The sequence below is a fragment of the Urocitellus parryii genome, chromosome 15, assembly GCF_045843805.1.
Source record: "Urocitellus parryii isolate mUroPar1 chromosome 15, mUroPar1.hap1, whole genome shotgun sequence".
NCBI lineage: Eukaryota > Metazoa > Chordata > Mammalia > Rodentia > Sciuridae > Urocitellus > Urocitellus parryii.
This window is the reverse complement of record NC_135545.1, coordinates 2,122,938-2,133,904: the sequence shown is the minus strand read 5'-3', so window position 1 is coordinate 2,133,904 and position 10,967 is coordinate 2,122,938. Positions and strand designations below refer to the sequence as shown.

Below are 10,967 nucleotides of genomic sequence, written 5' to 3'. Positions count from 1 at the left end.
AGCACCTGGGCGCTAGGCTTGCTGCAGGGCGGCCACTTCCCCACCTGCGGGTGGGGAGGCCTGCCCTTCCCCCCTGCATATCCCGCACTGCCTGGCCTTCTCTGGGCCTCGGTTTTCCCGCGTGTTGGGTGGGAAGCGCACAACTTCACACCTCTGTACACAGCAGTGACCGGCCTACTCTGGGCTTCAGGTCCCCACGCGTCCACAAGAAAGTATCACACCTCCCCACCAATAAATCTAGCAAACTCCAGGCCCAGTTTCCCCATGTGCCCACCCAAAATCTCACACGTTCCCACCCGCACATCTGGCAACTGGCCTCCTGGGCCTCTGTTTCCCCATTTGCGGACGGGAGAATCGTGGCTATTCACACCAGAGCAACGGCTGGCCTCGACCTCTGTCTCCCCATTTGCTCCATCGACAGAAATATCCCTGAGGGCCTTCAGAACGGCGGAACTGCTCAGCCAGGGAGGTGGACCGGAGCAGGGGAGCCGGGCCGGGCCGGGCCTTTGGCAGGTCCTCCAGGCCTCTTGAAGCTCGGCCGCTGTCCCCCGGTGAGGGGCCGACTTCGGCGGCGGAACCTTCGTGCCGGGCGCGCGTGTTCCCCGCCGGCGCCCTTTCCCAGGGACGCCGCCGCCCCTCGCGCCCCCGCGCCCCAGTCCCGCGTACCCGGCGCCGCCGGCCCGGAGTTGCCCGGAAGCTCGGTCCCACCGCGGCGCTCGCCAGGGCAAGCCCGGGCCGCCGGGACCTCGGCCCGCTCCCGGACCCGAGAGGCCGCTGCACCGGGTACGGGGCAGGGATGGGGGAGGAGCCGGCCTTGGGGCCGACGGGCTGGGCGGTGGGGCGGGGACGCCGCCGCGGAGGGGCTCCGGGGCACGGCGCCCCGCGGGGCGAGGAGGCGGGGGGCCGCGGGGGGCGGGGCGGGGCTGCCCGGCGCCGGACCGCCGGGGCGAGGGGCGGGAGGGGAGGCGTGCCAGCTGCACCCCGAAGGAGGGACGCGGGGCTCGGGAGGGGCCTGTGGGAGAGGGCGGCGGCCCGGGGGAGAGGAAATAAAGATGTCGGTGTCATCGGTAGCGGCGGGGGCACCCTCGGGGGGACGGAGCAGGGAGCAAGGTGGGGGGCTCGATGTACAAAAGGAAGCGGGTGAGGCGTCCTAGGGGCTGTCGATGAAGAGAGGCCAAGTGGAGAGAGCAGGGTGAGGCCTTGAGGTGCGACTCGTGGGGACAGCAGAGGAGCCTTGAGTGAAAGTGGGGAATTGGGTTAGTAGGACTCTGGGGAAGTACCCGGGGTGGCCAAGATGGGGAGGCTCCGAGGGCATCTAGTAGGTGGGGACCCTGAGGGAAAGACGCAGCCCGGGCTGCAGCTGAGCGGTGGGTCAGGAATGGACAGGTGGGGACGTCCTGGAGGCCACAGGGCTAGGGGGGTGAGGTAGAGACACCCCTGCTCGGACATTGGTTCCCACGTGGGGAACGGGAGGGCGATGCCTGCAGAGGGAGAGCCAGGAGGAAGGGCAGGGTGGAGCGGGACTTGGTAAGCCGGCTTGGAGTGGCCGGAGCAGATGGAGGGAGGCTGGAGATCTGGGCTGGAGTGCGTTCTTATTTTGTAGAGCGGTAGGTCAGTGGCGCGGAAAGGGTGACAGGCCGCGAGAATGGGGACGCCTTCCCTTTTAGGCAGCTTTTCCTGAAAGGAAGAGGCGATCTTAACTTCTCTCCCCTCCGCCGCTCCCAGCTGCCGCTCCAGATGCTGCTGCTGCCGCCGCGGCCACCCCACGCTCGGTCCTCCTCTCCGGAGGTCATGGACCCACCGCCCCCCAAGGCTCCCCCATTCCCCAAGGCGGAAGGCCCCTCATCCACGCCTTCCTCGGCGGCGGGGCCCAGGCCCCCGCGGCTGGGCCGCCACCTGCTCATCGACGCCAACGGGGTCCCCTACATGTACACGGTGCAGCTGGAGGAGGAGCCCCGGGGACCGCCCCAGCGCGAGGCGCCCCCGGGAGAGCCCGGCCCCCGTAAGGGCTACAGCTGCCCGGAGTGCGCCCGTGTCTTTGCCAGCCCGCTTCGGCTGCAAAGCCACCGTGTGTCGCACTCGGACCTCAAGCCCTTTACCTGCGGCGCCTGCGGCAAGGCCTTCAAGCGCTCCAGCCACCTGTCGCGGCACCGGGCCACGCACCGCGCCCGTGCGGGCACTCCGCACGCCTGCCCGCTCTGCCCGCGCCGCTTCCAGGACGCCGCGGAGCTGGCGCAGCACGTGCGCCTGCACTGAGCCCGAACCTGCGCCGCCCTGCCCTCTCTGGGCCACCACGTCTGACCCACACAGCGCCACTCCCACATACACTCCCTGGTTCTGCCGAGGTTACTGCCTTACCCTGTGCCTCGGTTTCCCCGTGTACCCAAAGGAAGAAACAGCATTCCTTCCTCCCCCTCCCCCCTAGCTGTGTGATGTAGACCAAAGTTGTTGCCCCTCCCTGGGCCTGGGAGCCAGTAGGAGTTGGGCTCCTGTCTGGCTGTGCTTTGTGAGCCTTTGCAAACGACGCGATCTCTCTGAGCCTTGTTTTTCGGCTCTCTCAAGTGGTGAATGGTTGTTGTCTGCATAGAAGGCAGAGAAAAGAGCACCGGCACGGTCTGGTTCGTCTCAGTACCTCCCCCTTCTGCCCATGACCCCCCCCCCCCAATTCGTTGCTCAATAAACATTCCTCACTCCACTTTCAGGCTCCTACTTGCGTGTGTACTGGGACGGGGCAGGGGGTTAAGACCGGACCTTGGGCACCCAGGAACCTTCTTCTCGATGTGTGTTTCCAGCCGGCGCCCATTCCCTAGTTCTCAGGTGCCCCGCCTCCACGGTCCTCCCCTGGACCCTCATCTTTTTCCCCCCGACCTTCGCTCCCCTCACCCAGTGCCGCCAGCACCTGGGGACATCCAGAGGTCCCCGTGCCGCCGCCGCCTGAAGCTGCGAAGGCAGCTCAGGGTCGTCTGGAGACGCCCGGACATTAGAGGCTGCTGCACCGGGTACGGGGCGGGGCGCGAGGGAGCCGAGCGGGGGCGGGGCCGCCGTGCCCGGCACCTGTGCTGGGCTGGGAGGCCCGGCCTGCGGCGTCCCAATCCGGCTTTTCCGAGAGCTGGTGGTGCCAAAAGGCTCTGCAGGCGGCAGGCGAGGGCCATGGACCGGGGCGGGCCGGTGGAGAGCTCCAGGGCCTAGGAAGAGGTGTGGGGTGGAGAGGCGCGGACTAGAGGGAGCCTGGAGGTACAGGATGGACCCTCACCTACACCCGGGTCGGGCCATAGCCTGGGAGAGGCCGGAGCCATAGAGGGGCAGTTACCTGAGAAGGGCAGAGGGGGAAGGGGAGCAAGGTCCCGGTTGTGCATCAAAGAGAGAGTGCCTATGAATACGGTGGGCAGTGGAGACCAGAGGACAGGAGACCTCGCCCGCCTTGCAGAGGGTCACAGAGTACAGTACTGGGTAGAGAGACTGAGGGGCAGCAAAATGCAGAGGTCCTGGTAGGGCACATAGAGGGGAAAGAACTGAACCTGTGGTTCCGTGCTCCTCTGTGCTGTGCAAACTTCTCATCCTCTCTCCCATCCACCAGGCCTCAGCCACCCCTCCGGATGCTGGTGCTGCCGTCCCCTTGCCCCCAGCCCCTGGCGCTTCCCTCTGTTGAGGCCATGGAGGCCCCTCCCCCTCGGACAGGCAGGTCCCCTGAACCTGGACCTTCCTCCTCCACTGGATCTCCCCAGACTTCGTCCCCTCCAAGGCCCAACCACTACCTTCTCATTGACACCCAGGGTGTCCCCTACACAGTGCTGGTGGACGAGGAGTCGCAGAGGGAGCCTGGGGCTGATGGGGCTTCTGCGCAGAAAAAGTGCTACAGCTGTCCTGTGTGCTCCAGGGTCTTCGAGTACATGTCTTACCTTCAGCGACACAGCATCACCCACTCAGAGGTGAAGCCATTCGAGTGTGACACCTGCGGGAAGGCATTCAAGCGGGCCAGCCACCTGGCACGGCACCACTCCATTCACAGAGCCGGCGGTGGGCGACCCCACGGCTGCCCGCTCTGCCCTCGCCGCTTCCGGGATGCGGGGGAGCTAGCCCAGCACAGCCGCGTACACTCCGGCGAGCGCCCGTTTCAGTGCCCACACTGCCCGCGCCGCTTTATGGAGCAGAACACGCTGCAGAAGCATGCCCGGTGGAAGCATCCATGATCTGGTATCATGCATCCCAGGGTTGTAGGACTACTGAAGCCCTGAGACACTTGTGGAGGTGCAGGCCTGCTCTCAGGGCCCTGGACACAGATGAAACTGGCCTCCTCTGGAAGTGATTCCCTTCCTGGAGGAGGAATCCCTAAGCCATTGCTGCCAGCTTGGTGCTTTAGAGCTGTGATGGGCACAGTGAGCCCTCACACAGAATGGGGTCCTTTGGCTCTGAAGACCTGGGGTGGTCCATGATAGAGCCCTGACTGGAGGGGCCAAGGGAGAGAATGTTGTGCCTGAAAACTTGCCCCTTCAAGAAAGCAGCCCTTGGGAGGCCCCACTGTCTTCCTGAGGCCACTATGCTGACACTGGGCAGGGTCCAGACCTGCCTTCTTTTCCCAACCAGGACTTGAGGCTGGACACCCAATAAACAGCTTCCCACTCTGAGCACTTGTTCTTGGAGACTGCATCTTGGACCTTCTTTGCTCACCACCTAGTAGAACCTGCCTCCTGTGGGCCTTGGCTGTCCTGGTTAGGGAATAGGACTGTTGGCCTGCCCTAGCGTCAGGCTCATCTCAGCTCCTGAAGACTTGTGTCATCTGGAAGAGTGTTTTAAAACTTTCTTTAAACATAACCCACTGTAACATACATGTTTTATATGAAGCCCAATGTACAGATACACAAAATGTATGTAAAAGGAGTTTCTTCAACAATAGCCACCTTTAGTATGTGCAGGGCCCCTTGATTTTTTTTCTTTTCTTTTTTTTTTTACTATTTTTATTTTAAATGTAGAGTCCATCCTACTATATTAAATCTCTGCCCATGAACCTGCAGTTTGGAAAACACTGATCTAGGACAGATGGCTCCCCCTGGACCTTCTGATCCAGGCTGCAATTTGTCTGTAAGTGAAGCAGGAGGGGGATGGTTGCAGTTCTCTTGCTTGGAGCAGACATTCAGACTCTCTTCGAAGGGTTGAAACCTTGCACTCATAAGGGCTTCACAGTCCCAGAGCACAGGTACTGCTGGTGAATGGGAGGAGAGGAGGTGGAATTGAGCTTTGAGCTTAATAAATATCTGCCTTCTTAGCGCATCTTCCTTGCCTATTTTGTGCCAGGCACTGTGCTGGGCTTACTTTCCTGTTCCAACCTCTTTTGGGGCAGAAAAACTAATGTCCCGTATGCACTCCCCAGAGTGGGGAAGAACTGTCCCAGGGACTGTTCACATCCTTCTGTCTGACCTTAGATAAAACCAACAGCGCTGAGATCTTGAGCCCTGTGTGTGGCCAGGTATTAGGCTGAGTTTCTGTGCGTCATCTCAGCATTCTCATAAGGAACCTAGTTGGGATTGTAATCTCCCCACTTAACAGGTGAGTAAATGGAGGCTGGGGACTGGACTCCAACTGTTCCACAGCAAGCTCCTGGTCACCTTTATGGGGTTGGTGGTGACTGTTTTTGGACCTCATTTCTAGGTGAGGGGTAACTCTCACTCCACTTGCCATCCTGGCCCGACATCCCTGGAAACCTTGGGTTCTGGCTGAGAGAGATGGGATCATACCAGCTAGTTCCTGGAGAATCACTAAGAGCGGATTCTCCTCTCTTCAATTTTCCTGGCTTGCTTCTCCCTTCTCCCTGCGACTTCCCCAGTCGACTAGACACTGGGGGACCCCCGGAGCTGCGCCAGCTCTTCAGGATGGGAATTTCTTGACGTTCCCTGCCTGTTCTATGTGGGAAGGCGGGGGGGAGTACTTCAAGGGGCCATCGCGCAAGTGCGGCCTTAGCCTCCGCGCAAACGGTGGGCCTCACCTGGGCGCTGGGACTTCTAGAGGAGGCGCTCCAGGCAGGCTGGACGGGGCAAGTCCCCGCGTCCCTGCCGGCTACGCTGCCCAGTTCCGAGACGACCCCCCCAATCCCCTGCGTGCTCGCGGGTGGGCGCTTCTCTCCGCTCCCTGTGACACTTTGCAGACGTTCCCCGGCGCCAGGCAGGGGCGCCGCTTCCACCGTCGGTCCCTGGGCTGGATTCCGCGCGCGGGTGGGTGAGCGCGGGGAGCCCCCCCGGCTCCTCGGACCCCGGGAAGCCATTGGTGGGGTATGGTGGCCGCATTCGCACCCCTGGCCTGAGCGCGCCCCTGCTGGGACCCTTTTCTATGACTGTCCTCTCCCACTCGCGGGACAAAGGGCGGGGGCGGGGGCGAGCGCATCCCCACGCGTGACCTTCTCCCACACTGTGCACGTGTCCTCCGCCACAGGGAAAAGGCCCTGCTTGCCCACGCGAGTGCGGGGGAGGGGCGTGGGGTGCCTGAGGGAGGAGGCAGCGGTGTGGGCTGGACTGCCACCCCATGCCTGGAAGTTGGGGCGGTCTCCCTTCACTGTACCTAAGGCTCTTTTGGAGCGGAAAATGGTCCGTGGTGGGAGCCCTTCACATTCAGGCCAACGTGACCCTGCTGTGTGGATCCCAGGGGGAACCCAGCAATTCTCCCTATATAACAGGGGTCCACGGCCCCAGCTAACTTCTCCCCAGAACCTACGTGTCTGGGTCCTGAGCACCTTCATTCAAGAGGAGTCTGGAGTATAGGTCCCTTCCTCCCTCAGACCTGGGAGTCCAGGTCCTTTCTCATTTCCGAGGAGTGAGGCCAGGACTGACCCCACTTGTGGCTGCTGTTTCTGTCCAGTGCCCCTGAGGCGCTCAGCTGCTGGGTCTGCAGGAAGCTTCGTTATGAATGACCGAAACATCCATAGGTGGACAAGTGAGGAGCCTCCCTTCCCCAACTTGGCCCATCATCCCTGTCCCTCCTTCCCCGGCTGCTGTGGTTGGGGGTGGTGAGAGGCCCTGAGTCATCCCTAGGGGACCACCACGGGCCTCTCCTCTACAGTGAAGAAGGACGAGGAGGCTTTGGAGATCTCCATCCCCTTTGATGAGGCGCAGCGCCTAGACTCACAGATCTTTTACAGCCTCAGCCCCTCCCGGGGGAACTTCGACGGTGAGCTAAGGGCTTGGAGGTTTGGTTAGCTGGGGTGCTGCCCTGTGGTGGTGAGTGACTGGGGACCCTTTCCCCTCCCTGCTGTCCCTAGAGCCTCCAGAGGCTGCATCCCCCACACTGGCCCTAATGAATGGCGTCAAGGCTCAGCTGCACATGGCCTTGGAGAGGAACTCCTGGCTGCAGAAGCGCATTGAGGACCTGGAAGAAGAGAGGGATTTCTTGCGGTGTCAGCTGGACAAGTTCATATCCTCTGCCCGGATGGACACAGGTGGGGGGCACTGACACAGTTGCCCCCAATCCGTCCCACCCACAGGCTGAGGCCCCACTGTGTGGTTGGCTTGGTGGGGTCCTGGCATCTTGGTCCTGTCCGCTAATTTACTGCTCAGCTTCCATCTTGCTTGAAATCCAGGACCTCCCATCCCCTAGGATCTCTTCCTTTCCAGTAGACTGCCCCACACCCCATCAGCCCCCAGCCCCTGTGTCCTAGGGTAATCTGGAACCTGAATCCAGGTTCCTCTTCCTTTTCCCTAGAGGACCACTGCAGTCCTTTGGGTTCTTCAGGGGACCTTGCCCTGCATCCCAGCTGTCTTTTCAAGCGTCCAGGCCTCCAGCCTTCTGTGCCCCAAAGTGACTTGTCTTCCTACCTACCCTGTCCCCTATCTTGGCTAATGCTCCTTCCTCTTCAAAGAGCTTCAACTCTCTGCAAGTGGAGTCAGCCTCTAACCTGGGGACCTTTTTGGTGATCATAGAATCTGTTCTCCCAACCCCCTTCACCTTACTCTGCTGTAATTCATGGCCAGCAGCAGCCTCCCAAGGCCAGTTTGTGATTGCCCTGTTGGCAATGTTCTGACCACTATTCTAGCCCTTCCCTAGAGAGTCAGGGCTTCCCTTTGCCAGATCTTGAGCCCGTCTTGGAGAACTCAACTCTGAGCACCTCCCAACCTCAACCGGGTTCCTTGCAAACTTCGTAGCTGGTAACTGCCTCCAAAGCCTGGGCAAGGGTCCTGTGGTGTTTGAGGTCTGTTACTAGTGACCATAGGATTATGGATCTGTACTTTCCTGTCTCTCTACAATGAGGGTTTCATCCTGGGTGACTGCCTTGGATGACAGGACTCTCTGGGTCTCTGCTGCTGTCTGGGTATCCTTAGCCAGAAACGTGGTTTTTAGGGGTCTGACACCACCCACCAGGACCAAGGCCTTTTCTGGCTTCTGAGTTTCAATACTCAACACTCTGGAGGTTCCTCTGGGTCCCTGGACAGCCCGTTCTCCTCATGGGAACCCCACATGGTTAAGATCTGCCTGAAGTCCTGGTCCCCAGACCTCTGGAACAGCCCTCCTCCAGGCCTCCAACTTTAGGAGCTTGGGAAAGGGGTCCACCCATGCCCACCTCCTCTTAAGTTCCAGCTGGCCTACTCTACTCAGCATTGTCACCACCATGTGCAATGCACTCCTTGTCTGTCTTGGTGGGGGCACCCTGGTTGGGGGGGTCCAGTCTCTCACTGTGGGATATGATCTCCAGGTGCTCAGGCTCTTTCTCTTTCCCCTGGGACCAGTGATGTGAGGTCTGCAGTCCCAGTTCATGTGTCTCTGTCTCCCCAGAGGACCACTGCCGGGTGAAGCCTGGGCCCCGGAGGGTTGAGGGGGACAGCAGGGCTGGTGGTGAGGCCTCAGACCCCGAATCAGCAGCCTCCTCACTCAGCGGGGTGTCTGAAGAAGGCAGTGCGGGCGAGAGGAAGAGGCGGAACCAGAAGGGAAATGCAGGCCGGAGACGCTTCGGGAAGCCCAAGGCTCGGGAGAGACAGCGGGGTGAGCAGGATGCAGGTGTCCTAGAGGTCTGGGCCCCAGACTTGTGCTGTGACTTCCGCAGAGCCCCGACCTAGCTAGCCTCTCCGTGTGTAAAGACTAGACCTGGGTGCATCCCGAAGCCTTCTCCCCCACTTCATGACCTTGGTGTCTTCCTCAGAAAGAGGAGGGCCTTCCTCATAGGGTGCTCAAAAGCGGATTCACTTAAGTGGGAGGAGTGTGGGCGGGTCTGGGAACGCGTGGCTGACAGCCCTCTCCGCTTCTGTCTCTGGCCTGCCCTCTCCAACTTCCCCCTGGCCCAACCTTCTCCCGTGCGCTCCTTTCCTCCTGCTTTCTGTGCTCCCTGTCTTTCTCCATTGCCCTCACCTGCTCTGCCTTTTTGATCTTCTCTTCCCTGCCTCCATTTCCTTTCCTGTGTGTCCCTCACCCCTTCCCATGTCTGCCCTCCTGTTTCCTATTCCGCTTTCCCTATATTTCTCTCTGTCCGTTTGTCTGCCCTCCTTGGCTTCGCAGTGAAGGACGCTGATGGGGTTCTCTGCCGCTATAAGAAGATCCTGGGTACCTTCCAGAAGCTAAAGAGCATGTCGCGGGCCTTCGAGCACCACCGCGTGGACCGTAACACAGTGGCGCTGACCACGCCCATCGCAGAGCTGCTCATCGTGGCCCCGGAGAAGCTGGCCGAGGTGGGCGAGTTCGACCCGTCCAAGGAGCGCCTGCTTGAGTACTCGCGCCGCTGCTTCCTGGCACTGGACGACGAGACGCTCAAGAAGGTTCAGGCCCTCAAGAAGAGCAAGCTGTTGCTGCCCATTACTTACCGCTTCAAGCGGTGATGCCCGGCTCGCGCGGCCCTCCCGCCGCCCCGCCCCACCCCACCCCACCCCACCCCACCCGCGGCGGCCCGCTCCCCCAGGGCTGCCACCGCACTCCACGGAGTCAGAGTTATTCAGAGAATTTAAATTAAAGAAACGTAAAAAATTTGGAATAAACTGGGCCCAGCTCTTCTTAGGAGGGGGACGACCGTTGCCACGGAGACGGGGACGGCCAGGCGGAGCCAGGAGGTTGGGGAGGACAGGGTGTAATTAGCCCCGGAGACGTAGGAGTGGAGGGCAGGAGCTGTTGCTCAAGAAACAGGATCAGGCTCCAGAAAATAGGCGTAACACGGACCCCTGGGCTACCTGGGCAGAGGTGCGGTGGGAGCGGCCACCTGGGGGACCGGGATGTGTGGGTTTATACTGCTGCCAGTCCGCCAGGGGGCAGCATGCGAATTGGTCCTTCTCCCGGAAGTGGCATTTCCACTGTCTCCCGCGCTTCGGCGGAGAGGTGCTCACGCGCCAGCTAAGGCATCGAGGAGAGGGATGTCTAGCTTAACGGTCGGGAATTCAGCACTTTTATTCTGGGAGTGGGAGGGTAAAAACCTCGCGCATGCGCACTGTGGACCTTGGAACCCGTCTCGCTTTCGGAGCAGCCAAAAATCTCACCTCAGACGGATTTCTACGCAGGCGCAGACGCCTTTCTCGCCCCCACCGCCTCTGCCACCGTGCGCAGGCGCAGAAAGGCGCGCTGGCAACCTCCGCAGCGGCCGCGCGCTCCTTTCACCTGGCTGGCTGCTTTTGTCTCGCGCTCCTACTCAAAGCCCCCCTGAGGTTGAGCTTTCTTTTCTTCTGCTCTCCCCACAGGGAGAGCCAGGTGCCGAGAGCCGGGACCCCGCCCCCTTTTCTGCAATCCCTTCCCAGACCTTTACTCGTCTCCGTCCTCCTTCCCCTTTTCGATTCTCGACGCCGGAAGGAGCCGAAGTGACGACGGAAAAAGCCGAAGGTGTTTTCCGAGAGTGAGACCTTTCCGAAGCGGTCGGAAGGAGCCGAAGTTCTCCGGAAGGGGAGGAGCGAGCGAGTAGAACCTCCGGAAAGAGCCGAAGCTTGAAATCGAGTTTAATCTCTGTAGGGGCCTGTGGGCGAGCGCCGGAAACCTTCGGAAAGGGCCGAAGTCTGGGACGGTTAGGATTGTGGGAA

General features: G+C 61.0%; 3 protein-coding genes across 8 annotated transcripts; all 3 read left to right on the top strand.

The window, feature by feature from the left end:
- The first annotated feature begins 631 nt into the window (after window positions 1-631).
- On the top strand, window positions 632-9,820 carry Ccdc106 (coiled-coil domain containing 106). 4 transcript variants are annotated; one of them, XM_026381224.2, is made up of 6 exons: window positions 632-783; window positions 6,847-6,921; window positions 7,048-7,155; window positions 7,247-7,423; window positions 8,755-8,961; window positions 9,472-9,820. In XM_026381224.2, the coding sequence occupies exons 2-6, from the start codon at window positions 6,891-6,893 to the stop codon at window positions 9,786-9,788; spliced, it is 840 nt and encodes a 279-aa protein (XP_026237009.1). In that variant the 5' UTR covers window positions 632-783; window positions 6,847-6,890; the 3' UTR covers window positions 9,789-9,820. The 4 variants fall into 4 exon arrangements, with proteins under 4 accessions (XP_026237009.1, XP_077649092.1, XP_026237008.1 ...); XM_077792966.1 differs by lacking the exon at window positions 632-783 and adding an exon at window positions 2,996-2,999; XM_026381223.1 differs by lacking the exon at window positions 632-783 and adding an exon at window positions 6,185-6,263.
- Znf580 (zinc finger protein 580) lies at window positions 699-2,695 on the top strand. Of its 2 annotated transcripts, none has more exons than XM_077792969.1 (2): window positions 699-783; window positions 1,726-2,695. In XM_077792969.1, exon 2 carries the CDS (start codon window positions 1,738-1,740, stop codon window positions 2,254-2,256), a length of 519 nt encoding a protein of 172 aa, XP_077649095.1. In that variant the 5' UTR covers window positions 699-783; window positions 1,726-1,737; the 3' UTR covers window positions 2,257-2,695. The 2 variants fall into 2 exon arrangements, with proteins under 2 accessions (XP_077649095.1, XP_026237011.1); XM_026381226.2 differs by having other exon boundaries at window positions 718-783; window positions 1,668-2,695.
- Znf581 (zinc finger protein 581) lies at window positions 711-5,155 on the top strand. 2 transcript variants are annotated; one of them, XM_026381225.2, is made up of 2 exons: window positions 711-783; window positions 3,578-5,155. In XM_026381225.2, exon 2 carries the CDS (start codon window positions 3,597-3,599, stop codon window positions 4,188-4,190), a length of 594 nt encoding a protein of 197 aa, XP_026237010.1. In that variant the 5' UTR covers window positions 711-783; window positions 3,578-3,596; the 3' UTR covers window positions 4,191-5,155. The 2 variants fall into 2 exon arrangements, with proteins under 2 accessions (XP_026237010.1, XP_077649094.1); XM_077792968.1 differs by lacking the exon at window positions 711-783 and adding an exon at window positions 2,955-2,999.
- Window positions 9,821-10,967: the final 1,147 nt, after the last annotated feature.